A 19305-nucleotide genomic window follows, 5' to 3' on the forward strand; every position below is an offset into this window, starting at 1 on the left:
GAGTCCTGAACAAGTGATTGCTGAATGAATGGAAACCATCACATAAAAACTATGTAAAGAACTAGAAATATCTAGCCTGGAAAACAAAGCGTATTATGCTCTTACAACATACTTAGAGCCCTGTCTTGAGATGTGACTTGCTCTCTTTTGTTTCAATACAGAGAATCTATTTGGTACAAGGATGAACTTACTGGGAAACATATAAGAAGAGTGTTCACATAATTGGACGAAAGGCCTACTCATAGTAGGCCCCTCATAGTACGGCCCCTGCCCTTATTAACTACCATTCACTCCAGTCCCTCTTCTCCAGCCACAGTGGCCTCCTTGTTCAAATACCCCAAAGGCCATCCACTGTAGGGCCTTTGAACATGCTATTCCAACAGCTTAAATTCTTTTGTCTGGATATTTACATGATTCACTCCCTCCCTTCCCTGAAGACTCTGCTCATGTTACCTTTTCAGACAGGTCTCATCAGACCAACCAATCTAAAATAATAGCCCCATTAGAATACAATCTCCACCAGGGTTGTGTCAGGCAACACCGTGCCCCCCCTGCAAAGATGTCCATGCCCTAATCCACACATGGCAAGAGGAACTTTGCTGATGTGATTAGGTTAAGGATCTCAGGATGGGAAGGTTGTCCTGGACAATCTAAGTGGGCCCAGTATAATCATAGGGTCTTACAAGGTGCACGGGAGGAGTCAGAGAAGGATGAGCTGGCAGAAGCAGAGAGATATTGGAAGATGCTGTGCTGTTTGTTTTGAAGATGGAGGATGGGACCATGAGCCAAGGAATGCAAGCAGGCCCCAGAAGCTAGACAAGACAAGGAAACGGATTCTCCCCTAAAGCCTCCAGGAGAATGCAGCCCTTCATACTTTTGACCTCCAGAACCCTCAGATAATAAATTTATGTTCCTGGGGTACCTGGGTGGCTCAGTCGGTTGAGCGTCTGACTTCTGCTCAGGTCGTGATCTCATAGTTTGTGGGTTCAAGCCCCACATCAGGCTTTGTGTTGGCAGAGCGGAGCCTGCTTTGGATTCTCTGTCTTCCTTTCTCTCTGCCCCTCCCCCACTTGCGTGCATGCTCACACTCTCTATCTCTCTCTGTCATAAGTAAATAAACATTAAATTTAAAAATAAAATAAATTTATGTTGTTGTTTTAAATTACTAAGTTTGGTAATATGTTATAGCAGCAATAGGAAACTAAGACAAGGGTTTACATACACACACGCACACATACACACACATATATATTCCCATGTACACACATACGCATATACATACACATATTCATACCCATATTTATATACATATACATACGTGCATATACATTTGTAATTTTTTCCCTGCTGTAGCCACTGTGCCTAGAACAGGGCTTGATACATAATAGAGCTTAGTAAGGATTTGTTGAATAAATGAATGAGTGAATTGTTACTGTGTTCAGGAAGTAGAGTGGGCACCACAGGAAATAAGGGCAGTGCAGCCTCACTTCAGTACAGCCGAAATGAATGGTGCTGTCAGAGATGCTACTGAGGCTAAATCAGCCACCAGAGCAGACAGAATACTTGTCCCACACTTGTCAGTTAGAAAAACAAAGTCCAAACAAACTGTTGGAACCTGGACACAAATGGCGTAACTTTCTCTAAACTAGGTTGTCAGCAGTTCTACAAATAGCTCTCAGAATGTACTGGTCTATGGTTCAAATGGCAAGGCAACACCCCAGAATGTTTCACAGTGTTTTAACAATATGGCGCGTGATCAGTATGCCTCTTTAGGTCAAGAAACCTTAAGAAAAGCTATTGCCTCATCTTTCACTTCCTTCTTTGGGGGATATAAACTGCATGCCTAGCAAGGCCACTCAAGGAATGGTTTGCTGGGTTGGGGCCAGCCACAGTCCTTCCTACATGCAGCTGGTTTCCAGAAACAGCCAAGGCTGACTCTACACCTTGAATCAATGGTCTTATTTGTCTGGGAAAGGAGACCAGACGAGATGACCAGCCACTTTCCCCCATGGCAGTGGCAGGGCCAGTGGGCTGCTGCTCAGAAAGCTGAGAAAGGTGCAAACAGCAAGTCACAGACAAGAGGAAGAGGAAGCAGAGAAGAGCCACTAACCTGGTATGTCTGCTTCAGAGCCACGGAGATGCTCAGGCGGTGGTCCCAGATCACAGAGAGTGCCTTGCCCAGCAGCAGAATGACATAGTGACCAGACTCCACCACCTCAAAGTGGGTCTCATCCATCATGGGCTTCATCACATTCACCTGAAGGATGACAAAGCACGAGAAAAGGGAGTGAAGGGCAGACATGAGAGACCCGCTCCACCCCACACCCCTGCCTGTCTCCAGAACTACAAGTCATTTGCCCCACCTGGTCAGAGCATGCCCCCTTGGGGCCCACACCCTGCCTGGATGTTTCTGCATCAGTCTTGCCTATCACTGGCCAAGAATCCTATGACTAAGGGATCATAGCAGAGATGGCAGCAAAATCGTAATTATAAGATCAAAAATACAATGAAACCTACCAGTGGAAGATATCCATCACCTCACAAAAATAATTTTTTATATTTGATCATTAAATGCACGAGGTCTCCTAATCAGGTTTTAACATGGCAGTGATTTTAGGGGCGCCTGGGTGGCTCAGTCAGTTGAGCGTCTGACTTCCACTCAGGTCATGATCTCATGATTTGTGAGTTCGAGCCCCGTGTTAGGCTCTGCTGACAGCTCCGAGCCTGGAGCCTGCTTCAGATTCTGTGTCTCCCTTTCTCTTTCTCCCCCTCCCCACTCGTACTCTGTCTCTCTCTCTCTCAAAAATAAACATTAAAATTTTTTTAAAAAACCATGGCAATGATTTTAAATATCGCTGGGCAATTCATTTAAAAATCTATCCGTTTATATAAATGAGCACTAGACTCTTCCCTTTCCTTCCCCCATCTCCTGCTCTCCAGAGTCCCTGTCATCAGGAGTCAGCTGACAGAGAACAGAGAGACTGAAAAGCTCAGCGATGGTGGCAGGAATCATGGATTTCAGTTTCCAGAAGGACTCCAACCTGGACCCTAGACTTGGCAGAACTGTTGCCTGTGCGAGCCCTCAGAGCCCAGCTCAGTGTGCTTGGCTGACTATCTAATTCATAAAACTGAAGTAGTTGCGAAGCACCTGTCACCCTTTGCCAAGGTTCTCCTTCGTGACACACACGTGCAGAGCTAATCATAAGTGCTCACCTCCTATCCGACATCACCATTGTCATCTGTCCTTTGACACAGAGTTGACACTGCTGACCCACAGCCAGTAATGGGAAATTCACTCCCCATCTCCTGATATCGGTGGTGCATGTTCCCAAGAAGTGAGGGATGCGGGCTGAGACCATGGAATAAAATGATGATACCAGGAAAGGTTTGAGCCCAGGCCCTGTTCTCCCTAGTACAAGATATTCAGACCAACAGAAGCAAAACTGTGGTCTCCAGGCTACCTGGAGCTCCAGATGCAGATTCTGGGGTCCCGCTCAGACCTATGAGAATCTCAGGGTGGACCCCGGAATCAGGATCTTAAATCAGATGCCAGGTGGTTCTTCTGTACTCTTCTGAGAACCACTTCATAAACTCTTAGTATACAAGGACTAAATATGTTCACTGCTCTTTTGAACTCTTTTGAAAAGATTTTATCTGAAAAGAACTGAAAAACATACAGTAAAAATCCCCAAAACATCATTACTTCCCAAAATAAATGTTTAAGTGTGTGTAAATGTAATATATATCTATCTATTTTAGTGCATATATGATAGATATGTATATATAATATATGTACATGTGTGCATATATATTATATATGTACATATATGTATTGTGTAGTAATGATACCCACGTATATCATATGACAGATATGTATATATGTATATATTATGTATATGTGTGTATGTGTGCATGTGTATATATGATGTATATGCATATGATATGTGTATACATGATATTTATGTATATACACTACATATGTGTGTGCATATGCACATATATAAGTACATATGTGTATACATTAGTATATGTGTACATGTGTGTATATGTGGTGTGTGTATATATATTCCTATCTATATATTTCATAAATATATACACACACATACATATGTATATGAAAGGGAAAGGCCTCCTGCCCTCCAATCTCCACCCCACCCTCCTGATTCTTCCTACACTTTTGTGGATTCAGTCCGACATTTATGTCCACTCACATATCTGAACTTTATTTTACTAAAATGGGATCGTGTTATCCATGATCACCTGCAACTTGTTCTTCTCATAGAATATATGAAGGTCAGACGATACGGCTCTACCTCATGCTCACTGTACGGTATTCTGTCACACAAGTTCTAAACAGCGCTTGATACATGCTCTTAATCAGCTGACAGAAGAACAGAGGGGTGTGAGCGTAGAGGGGATGAGGCTGCCACTCACCTCCCCATCAAACAGTTCAATCTCGCCTCCTCCCACCAGGATGGTGATCCGCTTCTTGCATTTCACTGATGGGTAGCTGCACCCCTCATTTGCCACCAGGATCCGGAAGGTGCCAGGGTTACTGCCACAGTAATCCTGGGGAAAGGGAGAGAAATATTATCCCTGCTACCTCTCCCCAGATCAGAATATTGGCATCTCACCATCTCAGACCATCGAAGGATATGTGTTAAAGGATGTTACCGTGTCCATGCATGGGCGTGTGTGAGACAGATAGAGAGGGAATGAGATAGAGAGGGAGAGAGAATGACTTTAGGGGCAGAAGGGACAGGTGTGTCATCTTCAGCCATTACCTATGAACCAGAGTCAGTGAGCACAAGGTAGAGAAACAGGGAGAGGGGGAAGGGAGAGGGGGAAGGGAGAGGGGGAAGGGAGAGGGAGAAGTGGCATGTGATATGCTTTGCTGAACACATCAGCCTAAATACCCCTACCTAGAACCTGTTAGTGCTTAGTCTCACCCAGCTAACTAGGACAGTTTGACCACATGGCACTTTGTGGCTCTAAATTCTAGCTGAATCCCTCTGGACTGCCGGCCCAGAAACGTAACCAGAGGTCGTCTGACACAGCTCCACAGATGCTAAGATACCACCTCTGGCTGGAAATAGAGGATGACGGAGTGCTGGTCCTTGCCGGCAATTTCATAGAAAATTAACAAAAAGGGACACACTTCTAGCAAATACCTCTCCATGGTGGCTATAGCTGTGGTATGGTAGGGGGAAAAAAAGACAGAAAAACTAGGTGTGAGCCTTGCTCTGTCAGTTATTGGATACACTGAGCAAGTCACTTACCTCTCTGACACACCCGCGCACACACACAGACACAGACACACACAATCAGCCCCTCTAAAACACAGGATCAGCCAACTTAGTGGGGATTGTTAGGTTAAATGGATCTATGTTGAGTCAATGGGATGGTGAAGGACAAAAGAGGGAACAAAGGTGCAGGTGCTTTATAAATGGTTCTTGTCACCAGCTGAGATTTTGCTAAAAAGAGTTAAGTCTTGATGATACCTCCCAAAGGAAGAAGGGAGAAAGGGGAGGATCTGGTACAATGTATCAGAAGGAGACAACAGAACTGGCTGTGATGGAAGACAAGCAACCCACAAAGGGGGACAATTTGAAAGGGACACTAAAACTGGCCCGCTTGGGAAAGCTCTGCCTGGGCAGGGAAAGCCGGGGAGCAGTGGATCTGACCAGCTGCTTCTCATTGCGCAGAATCAGTCTAGTCGTGTTTTCTGGATGCACACTTGCATTTGATACTGGCTGGGTGGTTGAATGCCAGAGCTGGTGTCACCTCATCTTTTGTTACGAAGGTTGGGAGACAGATAATCAAAAGATGAGCTGCCATATGTAATCTGTAGGAATGCTCCAGAGGGGGATACACCCCAGGTTCCTAAGTGTCAGTAAAACCATGTCATCATGTGCATGCCCTGTCTCTCTAGCACACTGCATGCCTCTCTGGGGCCAGACTGGGTCATGGGAGGTAGGAGGCTCCATTAGTTGGTGCCACTGCTCACTCCCAGCATGCTCTGTGCACAGCCTCTCAGTGCTGCTGCTCGTTCTGCCCCACTCCCAGCATGCTCTACAGGTACCCTCACTGCCTGACTCATGGGCCCTGCAGCTCTGTCTCTGAGGCTGAGGCTCCTACCAGTTTGTGGTCCTCCCTTCAGACCACACCAAGTCCCTACTCCTCCTCCTGAGAATGGCGACAGTGAGACCACATTTGTTTAAAGCTTCATAGAGTCGAGCTGTGTCATCCCTCATGAGAAAAGCACTTATACCTCCTTGCTTACTCACTTTGGTGTCAACCAGCGAAAGAAGTTTACAGGAATCCACCCAGTGGGGAGAGAAAGGCAGAGAGGCCGGTGCCCTCACTCACCACCTAGGATTTCCTGGGCAGTATGACTTTTCTGTGATGCCCTTTCTGAATTGCACTAGGTTAGAAATGGAAATGGTAGAGAACGCAATAGGATCATAGGGTGGGAAGCCAACTCCAGGGATCACTCCAACCAGCCCCCTGTTCTGGGCCTCCCACCAGGGCACTGGTGGTGAGGGTGAGAGGGGCTCGATCCAGCCTGGGATCCCGCCCTCCCCACTGCGCATCCTGATCGAGGCTGTGCCTGCCAAAAAGAACAGATGTGTGTTTCTAATTCCATTTGGTACTACCTTAGGCTGGTGGTAGCCTTGCCCCCACACCACTCCCAGTCAACAAATGAGCTTCTTCCCTATTCTCGTACGTCTCCATGTAAGCTGAAGGAAGATGGTCCACGGCTCTGGGTTTCAGGCACCTCTTTTAGGGGCTGGAAAATTGCTCCAGTGGAAACCAGCCCCAGAACTGTTTCTACAGACAGAACAGTAGAATCTGATCTGGAAACCCCCAAAGGGCAGTCAGCATCTCCCAGCCTCCTAGAGACAGACAGCAGGCCCTCCCTCCCTCGCTCTCACCTGCACCAGAACATACTGGCACTCTCCAGGGAACAGATATTTGAGCCCGTCGAAGGTGAGGTAGTGCGCCATGCCGATGGCAGAGCACGTGGCGTCACACACATGGTCCGTGCAGTTCCACTTCCGGTCCCGACAGACACTAGGAATAATAATGGCCAGGATGACCAGTGGGTACTGTGGTGTGAGGGGCCCTTCTGGGCCCTGGGGAATGAAAGACAATGAAGGAATGCATATCACTCTGGGGTGCCACCCAACCCTCCAGGAAGCCTCTAGAAGTGGAGGACTGGCTGCCTGTGGGGTGGGATGGGGAAGGGCAGTTTGCAGTCATAAACTGTCATATTTCTTTTAAGTCGGCTTCATGCCCAATGTGGGCTCAAACTCACGGCCCCAAGATCAAGAGTCGCATGCTTTTCCAACTGAGCCAGCCAGGCGCCCCATAAACTGTCACATTTTTAGAGCACAGGGCCAAGGGGGAGAAAGGGAAGGCCATGCTGCTCTCCTGCTTCAAGGGGGAAGTGAGGCAAAGAGGGAAACAGGTCATCCAAGGTGATGGGCAGCCACGGGAAGAAGCCCAGTTCCTCTGTAGACCACCTGCTATGGATCTGCTGAGGTTCAGCCTCCCTGGAAGATGCCTGAGAGTGGCTATGGGGTCTCTACAGAACAGAGACACTGAAGTTGAGAGCCTTCTGACACTAACAGGGAGAAAAAGACACAACGGCAAGAAAGTTCTGAGTTGGGAAAATAGTGATCAACCGTGAACTTCTGCCAGGAGAGGTTTTGTGTGTACAGAGCTATGTTTCAATCCACAGTGATGTGTCCACTACCACAACACTCATCCCCCCACCCCACCCCATAACCAGAGCTGACATCAGAGAGCCCACTCTGTGCATCAGAGGTGGTAAGCTCAGACCTCAGGCCCAAAAGACAGCTAAGCGCCTTCCGGGTCCCAGCCCTTCCTGCCTCTGTTCCTGGAGACCTTCCTCTAAAGCTGTCACAGGCAGGGTGAGTGAACAGAGAAAAGGGCTAGTGAATGGCGGGCACAGAGAAGGAAGAAGAGAACCAGCCATGCCACGCACACTTGCAGAATGCTTAGGGGGCAGTATAAGGCCAGGGAAGGACCCTCCAAAGTCCGTGCCTTTTGGCAGCTTGGTCACACATGCCATGACCAAAGTCATGGGCCAAAGTCCATCTTGGAAACACTACTCTCCAGGACAGGGTCGATGCAGGGTGAGCACAGGAGAGGATAAAGATTCTCTCCACTTTGTAGTTCGAGAAACAGAGACACAGAGAAAAGGAAAAGAACAACCATGTTCCCACAGGGTGCCGGAGGCAAGTGCCAGAGTCCTGTGGTCACGTCAGCCACTGTGACCCCACTCCCGCTCACCCCACCCCAAAGGCGCAGGCCCCAGGAAAGCCTTTCCCAGGGCCTCACCAAGTGTTGCAGTCAATTTTCACCGTTTCTCCTGGGGCGTATTCTCTGCCTTGGTGGAAGCAGGGACACCTTTCCAGGGCCACACATCTGTTTTCATGCCGGACCTAAGGGAAAGGAATCCAAATGTCTTAGGGGCCATAATGAGTGATGTAGACCCTGCTGAGAAGATGGCCTTGGCCACAGGCCAGTCCAGGGAACCCATGCCCACCCAGGCTGGGGCTCAGCAAACACGGGCCCCCATCCACACACTGATCCCCCCAGCTCAGCTAGAGACACTCCGACCACCCTCTGCCCTCACACCCTGCTGGGACAGTGGCAAAGACTCTGTAGTAACATGTGGCAGAAGCCCTTGGATGTGCATCTCCTTAGACCCAGTAACACCACACAGAGGATGTCTCCAAACCAAACAGGTTTACGGACAAAGGTTAATGTAGAATCATTTATCATTGCAAAATATGGAAACAACCAACTGTTCAACAATAGGAAAATGATTAACTCCATTAAGGAATCCCCAGGTAATGGTATCCTTTGTAGCTATTAAAATGGCCCTTTGGAAAACTCTTATATGATGTGAGAAATACTGACACTATTAATTTTTAAAACAGGGAAAGACTGTACTTACATACAGTCCATATAAATATATATATATACATACAGACATATATATATATACATACATACATATACATACGCACACACACACACACACAATCCAAAATATGCCACAAAAAGACTAGAAGGAAATACAGAAGTTCCATCCAGATAGAAGCCTGAGACAGAGAAATAGGGGATTTTTATTTTCTTTTTTGGTTTTTAAATTTTTTTCCAAATGTTCACCAATAAGCATATATTATGTTTACAGTGTAAATGATGGAAAATATGTTTAATAAAACTTAAATGCATTTAGCCCCTGGAGATGAAGGCTGCATACTGCCCATAGGCAGGGATGGACCAAAGCCAGAGTCTGGGGCTTGTTCAAGCCCCACATACCTGCTCCTCGCCTAGTCCCCTGGGATTCTGATACACCCTCCATGGGGGTATGCTCTGTTTCCCTGCCCTCAACCCAAGAAGAAAGTACTATGTGAACATGTTGTACTCCTCAAGCCTGTAGGGGTCAGAGGGAAGAAAGAACTAAGACCCACTGGCCACAGTGGGCTCAGAAGGAACTCTCCAAACCTACTCTGACCCCAGCACGTAGATATGCTTCTGTCCCAGCCCCGTAGGACAGCCCTGGATGTCTGCTCTGGTGTGGGCTATGGGTAATCTAAAAGAGCCATGGGTCACCTTCAGGTGAAGGGACCACAGCACATTGGTTCCAGAGATACCTAAGGGGTGAGAAGTTCCTGGTTCAGGATCCATGAATTCCAGTTACTCCCCGGACAAGCCTGAGTTCCCTGGGCTTGGAACTGAACAAAGCCCTGGGAATGGGGCAGTCCTGGCCTAAACAAAGAGCTTTCATGTTGGGGACCATAGGCTAAAGTAGTGTCTGTGTGTGTGTGTGTGTGTGTGTGTGTGTGTGCGTGCGTGAGTGTGAGTGTGTGTGTATGTGTGTTAGAACAGGATCGGAAGAATAACCTCCAATTAACCACCACCTTCACCCAACCCCAAGTCCTCAAGACCTAAGTGAAGGGGGAGGGTGGGAGCACAGAGTAGGAGGAAGAGGCAGGTCAGCCAAGCCCTGTTATCGGAAGACAAGAAGCTTAGGCACCCAGTAGGGAAGATGACAGCTTGGCAGGATCAGGGAGGAGGCAACAAATGTCTCTCTACCACAGTCTTCAGAAACTATCACAGTTAGGGTTCATTCTCACATCCTCCCCTCAAAGCGTCATCACTTCTAACTTAAGTCCGAGGCCTGCCACCTAATGGCTACTCTAAGAAAGACCGATACATTTACTGGGGAAGCTTGACATGCTCTCCAACACCCACACCTACAGCTGATGGAGACCAGACAGTAAGTCTCCTTGTTGGAAACGTAATGTGAGACAAAAGTGATGAGGATGCACAGAGGTGGATTCCAGGAAGCAGAGCCCTGCTCACCTCACTCCACAGAATCACTCAGCAGAACGTGCACTGCTCCTCTGCCTTTAAGCAGGCTGGCTGGAGGGCTCCCATGCCTCTTGGTCTGCATGCTGGATGTTTCTACCTCTCTCCAGGATATTCAGCCCATTGACAAAGAGTCTTGCACCCCCATGGCTCAGGTAGCCCCTCCCCTGGCCCAGGGGTGAGTCCCAGCCCTCCTCCAATGGACGTAAACTCAAACCCCAGCTTGGTCATGAGATAAAGCCACAAGTGCCCCCTTCCTCCTTTTGCACTCTCACTGACAAGCCATATGGCTCTCTCCGCCCTGACTTATTGATGGATTACAGGATTAAAATAGGACCTTCATACTGGATGGGGACTGCTATAAAGGCAACAGAGGTGTGGGGTTAGATTCATAAGTCACAGCTGGAGAGGGGACAAAGCATAACCTTAAAAGGAAAGGAGAGAGTTCTCGTGCCACACCTCAGTACCAGCTCTGACTTGGGAGAGATCAAATAACACCAGCCCAGCAAAAAAACACCCAGAGAGCCCTAAAGCATTAAAGAAATCCCTAGAGATAGATAAAGGCACAACTCAGGGGATGAACAAGATCAAGATGAGGACTACTCAGACACGTAGGGTAAGCCAGGATAGTGGTCCCTACCTAACTGGACTTTGTGGAAACTCACTTGAACATCGTATTTAAAATGACAAGAACCCAGGGCACGTGGGTGGCTCTGTCAACTGAGCATCCAACTTCAGCTCAGGTCATGATCTCACAGTTTGTGAGTTCAAGCCCCGCATCAGGCTCTGTGCTGACAGCTCAGAGTCTGGAGCCTGCTTTGGTTTCTGCATCTCCCTCTCTCTCTGCCCCTCCCCTGCTCACACTCTGTCTCTCTCTGTCTCTCAGAAATGAATAAACGTTAAAAAAAATTTTTTTAATGAAGAGAACCATCTCTGCCTCGTGTTTGTCCCTCTGGGATGCCAGAGGATAATAAGGTAAAGTTGACAAACGGCCAAGACTTCAGAAGCAAACAAGCAGAAATTATTGTCACTATCCATCAACTTGGGACATCCTGAGTAAGAATGGCTCATGCCAAGAACATGGTACTAGGTCTTGGTCAGCCATAAGAAAAATTATGAAGTAGAAAATAAGTGATTTTGTCACTCTTCTCTGAAAAGGCTTCATCTTCCCTGACCCAACCCTCATACATAAACACCATACAGACCCATGCTCCAAAATCTTTTTTTGCCTTCCAACTCTCTCTCTCTTTTGTTCCCATTAATACCTCCAGATCAGTGCAGCTGAATTCAACTAGATATTTGGCTAGGAAGAAAGAATCTGATTAAATAATTCATACTAAGGCGTGAATGGCTTCCTATGAGGATTTATAAGGCCATATGCTTTTCTAAAACCCATGCTTATTAGCCAGAATGAATTCATGCTCCTCATACTTCAGTAAGCCTAATTAGGTGACAAATCGCATAAGGGGTAGGAGATATTTTTGAGACAGAATGGCTTTCTTGGGCCTTTTAAAATGACATCTCGTAGGATATACAGTGCCCACATGTGAGGCTGACCCTGAACGGGCCCCAGAGCCAAGCTCTGCATTTCAAAAAGCAATGCCAGAGTCTTTTGAGTCTTCCTATTGGGCCAGTGATAAAGCCAGGCATCAAAGGACCAGGGAAATGAACATGCTTCCCAGCTACCAAGAGGTTTCCTACTAGCAGAACTAGTAGGAACTAGTAGCCTGGAAAGTGTAACTACTAGATTTTGGAGGATAAGTGAGTGTCTCCCAGATGGGGGTGCCAAACTTTCCAAGACCACCTCACGGGAGGGAGGGAGGCAAGTAGGGCTGAAGGAGCCCAGTCTAGGACTCAGGAGACGAGGATTCCCAGCCTTCAATGGTTCCTATCTTTGCTCAGATTCCTGGGGGATAGAAGGGTTGAAATCCTGGGTCTTTAGGGCTCCTCCTCACTCTACACCGGATGATGCTCCTGGAGAGGAGAGAATTACCACTACCTCGGGGCTGGAAGGAGGGAGCTGGGCAGTGGGTTGTGCTCTGCTGCCACCTTGCTGTGACAGTGGGGAACATTCTGACAAAGGCAAGAAGTTCACTCCAGAATTTCTCAACTAAAGAAAAATATGGGAATCTTTCCAGTGCAACATCCTTATTTTACTGATCTAGTGGGCCTCTGGGTGTGGATACAGAGGTCTTAGAATTGCTCCCATTGTGTGCTAATTTCCTACAGCATATCTCTCTGTTCACAGGATTCACGGTTTTCCCCCACAAACTTCTTATTACAGTGGTCATTAAACTACCACTTACTAAGCAACTTCCATGTCCCTGTCACTGTCACCCCCAGTCCTCCCAATAGCCCTTTAACCCAGTTTTAGAGCTGAGTAAATCTCAGGAGCCAGGATTCACACCTAGAAGTATGGGACTCCAATCCAATGTCTTTTCCATACCATCTACCAGGGCGTTGACCACTTATAAAAAACACCCCCCACACACACTTTGTTCCATGAAAGGAGGCATATGTACCAGGACTGGTAATATGGCCCAGAAAACCTGGCTGTAAGCAGGTGCCAAGCCTGAAAGAAACTACAGAGAGGGGGACTCCCAACCTGTTCCCAACATTTTCAGACAGTTGCTGCTGGCCTTACAGTGGACACTGAGAGATGCCCTGTAAGGGGAGAGGCAATCTTCAACCCAGAGCAGTGCTGCTCAAAGCTCAGTCCAGGGCCAGTATGGGTCTATGATGATGCAAATACACAAACTGGGTAGGTGTTTGGAAAATCGTATGGCAATTGAGTAATACATCATCTGTGGAATCTAATAAAAATGGGGGAGGGACTCATATTTTGCATGTCATTACTTTTTGTTTCTTTTTTTCTGATCATTCTTTTCTATTGTATTTACAAAAGCTTTGGTCCACAACAGATGGAAATTTTAAGAAAACAGGCCCTTTATGGATCTCTCCTGTGGAAAGCAGGAGGTGAGCAGAGCCTCTGAGACTGCGCCTCGGTTATTTCTGAAAAGACTTAAAGCTATCCCTACAATTCTGTAGCCCTTTCACCTATAACCCCTTTGGGCCCATAACAGGAATTATATGTCCATGTCACAGATGAGGCAACTGAGGCTCAGAGAAAGAATGAATGTTCACCCAAGGGCAAGCGAGGCCTGAACAGAGGGCTTGGCCCTCTGCCTTGTTCCTACTCGGGTGCTCTTTCTACTCTCACAGACCTGCCTCCAGCAAAGAGCTACTTCCTCACCCCACCTCCCACCGCCCTCTTCCAAGTCCCCAGAATGTAGAATCCCCAACCTCTTCCCCCAAAACCCTCAGTCACACACCACATCCTCACCATCTCCCACAGGGGACAGGCCACACAGAGAAACACCCCTGGGTAGGATGTCTACACCGTCACATGGGCCCAAACAGGGTGTTTCCAGCTCCTTTGTCTTTGTGTTACAGGCAGGAACACGTGTCCCATGCAGCAGCCAGCACACTACGCACTTCATAAATCATGGGCTTTGCTGCTCTGCAGAATCTGGCCTCAACGATTTGCACCTTAGTCGGCATCGTAATGAAGCAGTTGTGAAAATAAGCCAATCTCTTACACTCTGAGCTTTTGAGTTTAGAATCCCTTGCGGTTGAGGTTAGAGTCACCCCCTTATGGGACAGACATCCACAGACTGTCCTCAGAGCGCATGCCAGAGGCTTCGGGAATGCAAACGAGCTCCTGACCGTGTGTCCACATCCTGAACTTGAGGTCTTGCTCTCCATTGGGGGTTTGGGACCATAATGCAAGTACTGTGCTTATTATCTCAGATATCTGCACTGTTTTCATTGAAAAAAACAAAAGGTTCATTTAGAAGAGTCTCTGATGCTGACATAATCCCCTGAGGGATGCCCCTTTTCTTGCCAGAGCCTTCTCTGATGTCTGGAGAATTTCCCCTCCAGGTACAGTGAAGGAACAGTCAAAATGAGAATCCTTTAGGATAAAAAGAGCAATACAGAAGCCTCCTCTCCCCTGGCCCATTTCTTGTCCCTACCCAGCTCTGAGTTTCCCCTCCTTGAATAGCCACCTTCTGTGAAGGCATCAAACAAGACCATCCAGGTTGGGGGTGCTCCCCGGCCAATCTCTAGCTCCCCCATTAGAAAACAGTTTAGAATCATCAGAGGCTAAAGCAGAGGGGAACACCCAGGGGGGAATGAACAGGTAGTCTCTCTGTCTTGGAGGAGGGCTGGAGGGAAAGGAGACAAATCATCTGCCCTGCACACACCCCAATGCACAGCCTTCCTGTGGGCTACCGATGATGAGTCCCCGTTGCATCTATAGAACGTTGGCATCTCCCATCGGCCAGAACCCTGACCTTCAAGTCAAGGCCTGGGCATCATTGATGCCCTTTACAACCATATGAGAGCCATCCCGCCCCCTCCCACTTCGGCGTCCACAACTCCTGCCCCAGACACACACTGCTCACTTTGGGTATGGGGAACTGGAGTCAGAGAAAGCAAGAAGACCTGATGCTTTTGAAAGAGAAGAACCCAGAAGTTGCTTCTTTCAGGGTGACAAGAATAACAGGTCTACAGCATTCCCTCCTTATCCACAGGGATGCATTCCAAGACCCCCAGGGGATGCTTAAAATCGCAGATAATACCGAGCCCCATATATACTCTTTTTTTCCCTATATACACATACCTATGATAAAGTTTAATTTATAAATCAGCACAGTAAGAGATTAACAACAATAAATAAAACAGTTATAATATATACTGCAGTAAAAGTTCTATGAATGTGGTCTAAGTACCTTACTGTACTGTACTCACTCACCCTTCTCGTGATGACATGAGATGACAAAATGCCTAAGGGATGAGATGGAGTAAAGTCAATGACACAGGCTTTGAGACAAAGCATGAGGCTGATATTGACCTTGTGACAAGACGTCAGAAGGAAGAGCATCTGCTCCTGGACCACAGTTAACTGTGGGTAACTGACACCTTGGAAAACAAAACCACGGATGTGGGGACTACTGTCATATGTTTACACTACACCGGCCGACAACCAGACTTGGGGGGAAGGTAAGGGGCAGGGGCCCGCTCACACCACTGCCGCCAGCAGCAATCTGGAGCCAGGTAGTTGCAAACCAGCATGCCTTGGACTCTGCAAGGCATCCAAGGAACCGCTGGCCGCAGATTGGGTGTTTGAAGCCCCAGCCCCAGAATCATGGAATGTCAAGAGCTGGCCAAGACTGTGACCCACTCTACAGATGAGGAAAACAAGGCTCAGCAAGGGGAAGGGACTTGGGCTGGTCCTTGCTGGTGAAGGGGCAGCAACATCAACATCTCTTGAAATAGAAAGTTATATGTATATATGCAAATCACATGCAAATACATGTGTGCTCTTTCCTCTGAGTAAGTAGAATGCGGCCCTTGGGAAAATTCCAGGGGAAATGCCTGTTGTCACTTGTAAGTATTTTCTGGAAATACTTGCTTTGCTTCCTCCGGCACCTCTGTGCCCTAAGTTCCTGTGTTTTTGTCAGATCTCATCAGGATGGACTCTAGACACTTTCCCACCATCTCCCTTCCTGACTTTGGCGGCTGAGTCAGCCACAGAAGGCACTCCCCCACCCCTGACCCCATCACCACTTCCGCCCCCATTACCATTCTTGTTTGGCTCCTATTTTTTCCTCTCTCTGCCCCAGAGCCACCTCATGTGTGCCCGCCTGCAGGGAAACGCCAGGCTGCCCACCTCTGTGGCTGTGGTGGCTTACCATGCCCGGGGGACAGAGGCAGCCGGACACGCAGCCCGTGCTCATGCACTGCAGGTCGTAGTTCTGGCAGGTCTTGGCACACTCGAGCCCTTCAGCCCTCGGGTTGTCAGCAGGGCACACCAACTTGACCATGGGGGGCCGACAGGACAGGCTCCTTTTGCCTTGGAAGTAGAAAAACCAAAGAGGCGACCCGTGAAGGATGAATCTACCTTCCACACTGTCCTTGGTCCCCCCAGGTGCAGCCACTCACTTCCAGAGACCCAACTGCCCCCTCCCTGGGATGACCTGACCTCCAGCAGGTCCAACACTGAGCCAGGTTCCCCAAGTGGGACTAGATGGCCACCTCATCTATTCATCTGAGCCCCAGACCTTTGCCTACGTTGAAGGCACCTCTCTGGCTCTCCACAACCCTATGACTGCCCACGTTCCTCATCCCCTTGAGCCTGCCATAGCAGGTTGCATTAAATCGGGAGGCACTGCAGAAATGTCCAGACCTAGGCTTTATAGGACCTGCATTTGGGTGATAAAAAGTAACCTTTGGGGGCCCCAAGGGGACCATTCCTAAAATGGTCATGCTAATTTAGTTACAAAAAACTTAAGGGGAGATTTCTATGTCATTTTCTTTTCTTTTCAATTTTTTTTAACATTTATTTAAGACAGAGACAGAGCATGAACGGGGGAGGGTCAGAGAGAGAGGGAGACACAGAATCTGAAACAGGCTCCAGGCTCTGAGCGGTCAGCACAGAGCCTGACACGGGGCTCGAACTCACGGACCACAAGATCATGACCTGAGCTGAAGTCGGACGCTTAACCGACTGAGCCACCCAGGTGCCCCTATGTCATTTTCTGCCCAGCCACTGGCCACTCCAGCCGCTCTATTTAAATCTGCTACACTCTGTCCCTTGACACCCTTCCCCGCCCTGCCTGCTTTGTCAAGCCTCCATCGGATGGCCTCCAATACCACCCTCTGATATACTGTCTGTTTTACTTATTTGTTGATTGCCCACCCATTGCCAACTAGAATACCAGAATAAATGTTCCGTGAAAGCAGGGGTTGTGTCTCCTTTGTTCAGGATGTATCATATTTCCTAACAGTTGGGAGGTATCAATGGCTGATTGAATAAATGACAACATCAGATGATTGATACAGCACTTTCCTTTCAAAAACCCAGATGCACTTCACAGCATTTCTATCTTACTGCATAGAGCACTTACTGTCTCCTGTGAACAGGTTCCAACCTTATTTTTTTTAATTTTTTAATGTTTATTTATTTTTAAGAGAGAGAAAGACAGAGCATGAGCTGGGGAGGGGCAGAGAGACAGGGAGACACAGAATCCAAAGCAGGATCCAGGCTCTGAGCTGTCAACACAGAGCCCAACGCAGGGCTCGAACTCACCAACTGTGAGATCATGACCTGAGCCGAAGTCAGATGCTTAACCAACTGAACCACGTTGGCACCCCCCAGTCTTAATTTTATATGGAAACTTTTGTTAGGAAACTGAAACCCTAAAAGGTCAAGTGGCTCTTCCAAATCGTACAAAATTCTAGGAGCTTCTTGACTTCACAAAAGATGACCGCTTCCAGGAACTATCAGCTAGAAAAAAGCCAAGAGAGGGCAGGGACATGAGCAATCGGCAAAGAGAGGAGGAGAAGGATTTAGTGACCCTGAGATCCGCTACAGACTAAATGTGCCCCCATAAATTCATGTGTTGACCCCAAAGATAGTTGTGATAGGAAATGAGCCCTTTGGGAAGTGATGAGGCCATGAGGGTAGAGCCCTCACGAATTGGATTTGTGCCCTGATGAAGACAACCCATGGAGCTCCGAGCCCTTCTTGCCCTGTGAGGACACAGGAGAAGTCTGCAAATTTTACCTGACCTTGCTGGTACCCTAATCTTGGACTTCCAGCCTCCATATATAAATACATTCCTGTATTTCTCATAGTTAAGCCACCTAGTCTGTGGTGTTTTGTTAGAGCCGCCTGAACAGAAAAAGACAAGGTCACAAGTTCTGATTTCAACTTGTGAGCCACTCACATGCTTAGGATCTTGTCCCAGCTCAAGGCTGAGAGATGCTCCCCAATCAGTCATACAGGGCAGCCTGACTTCTCACCAGGACAAACTGGAAAGCCAATGCATGGCACACATCTGTGTCACTTGGAGAGATGACGTCTTGAGGGAAGCAGAAGGCAGAGAGAGGTGGTCAAGCCAGATGTTGAAAATAGCTCATTTATCTGCCTAATAGCATCCCTCTCCCTCCTACTGGGACAGTCCTTTCTAAGCAAGGATCCATCTGGAAGCCAATTAGTTTTCCCTGATCCATAAGTGTGAATATGGTCCCCTCAAAGCTAGGTCAGCCCCTTCTCCCTTCTGTGCCTTGTCCTTCAACAGTGTAGCAACTATTAGGACCTTCAAACTGAGAACAATATGCCTAAACTCTCCTCTTTCACATCCATCTGAGAAGCTTTCTAAACAGGTACCCTTGTCATTAAAGACCTAAATGTGAGACCTGAAACCATAAAAAATCCTTGAAGAGAGCACAAGCAGTAATCTTGCTGACATTGGCTGAAGCAACATTTTTCTAGATAAATCTCCTGAGACAAAGGAAATAAAATAAAAAAATAAACTATTTGGACTACATCAAAACAAAAAACTTCTGCACAGTGAAAGAAACAATCAATAAAACTAAAAGACAACCTACAGAATTGGACAAGATATTTGCAAATGACATATCTGATAAAGAGTTAGTATACAAAATATACAAAGAACTGATACAACTGAACATCCAAAAAATAAGTAATCCAGTTAAAAAATAGGCAGAAGACATTCTGCAAAGAAGACCTATTTCTCCAAAGAGGACACCCAGATGGCCAACAGACACATGAAAAGATGCTCAACATCACTCATCATCAGGGAAATGAAAACAAAAACCACAATGCACTATCACCATACACCTGTCAGAATGGCTAAAACCAACAATGCAAGAAACAATAAGTGTTGGCAAGGAGGTGAGAAAAAAGAACACTCGTACACTGTTGATGGGAATGCAGACTGGTGCAGCCACTGTGGAAAACAGTATGGCGGTTCCTCAAAAAGCTAAAAATAGAACTACCCTACAATCCAAGAATCACACTACTGG

The 19305-nt window shown here is 47.4% G+C and overlaps 1 protein-coding gene across 2 annotated transcripts in view; it reads right to left on the bottom strand.

Moving 5' to 3' along the window:
- VWF (von Willebrand factor) overlaps window positions 1-19305 on the bottom strand; it is a 137700-nt gene that overhangs the window by 53783 nt on the left and 64612 nt on the right. For both annotated transcript variants that reach the window (XM_060658633.3, XM_060658634.3), the window contains exons 18-22: window positions 16167-16327; window positions 8368-8471; window positions 6936-7074; window positions 4435-4569; window positions 2111-2257 (exon numbers count right to left, since the gene is read on the bottom strand). In XM_060658633.3, coding sequence (XP_060514616.3) covers window positions 2111-2257; window positions 4435-4569; window positions 6936-7074; window positions 8368-8471; window positions 16167-16327 — 686 coding nt within the window. The remainder of the gene's footprint in view (window positions 1-2110; window positions 2258-4434; window positions 4570-6935; window positions 7075-8367; window positions 8472-16166; window positions 16328-19305) is intronic.

This window comes from Panthera onca, chromosome B4 (genome assembly GCF_046562875.1).
Source record: "Panthera onca isolate mPanOnc1 chromosome B4, mPanOnc1 haplotype 2, whole genome shotgun sequence".
NCBI classification, from domain to species: domain Eukaryota; kingdom Metazoa; phylum Chordata; class Mammalia; order Carnivora; family Felidae; genus Panthera; species Panthera onca.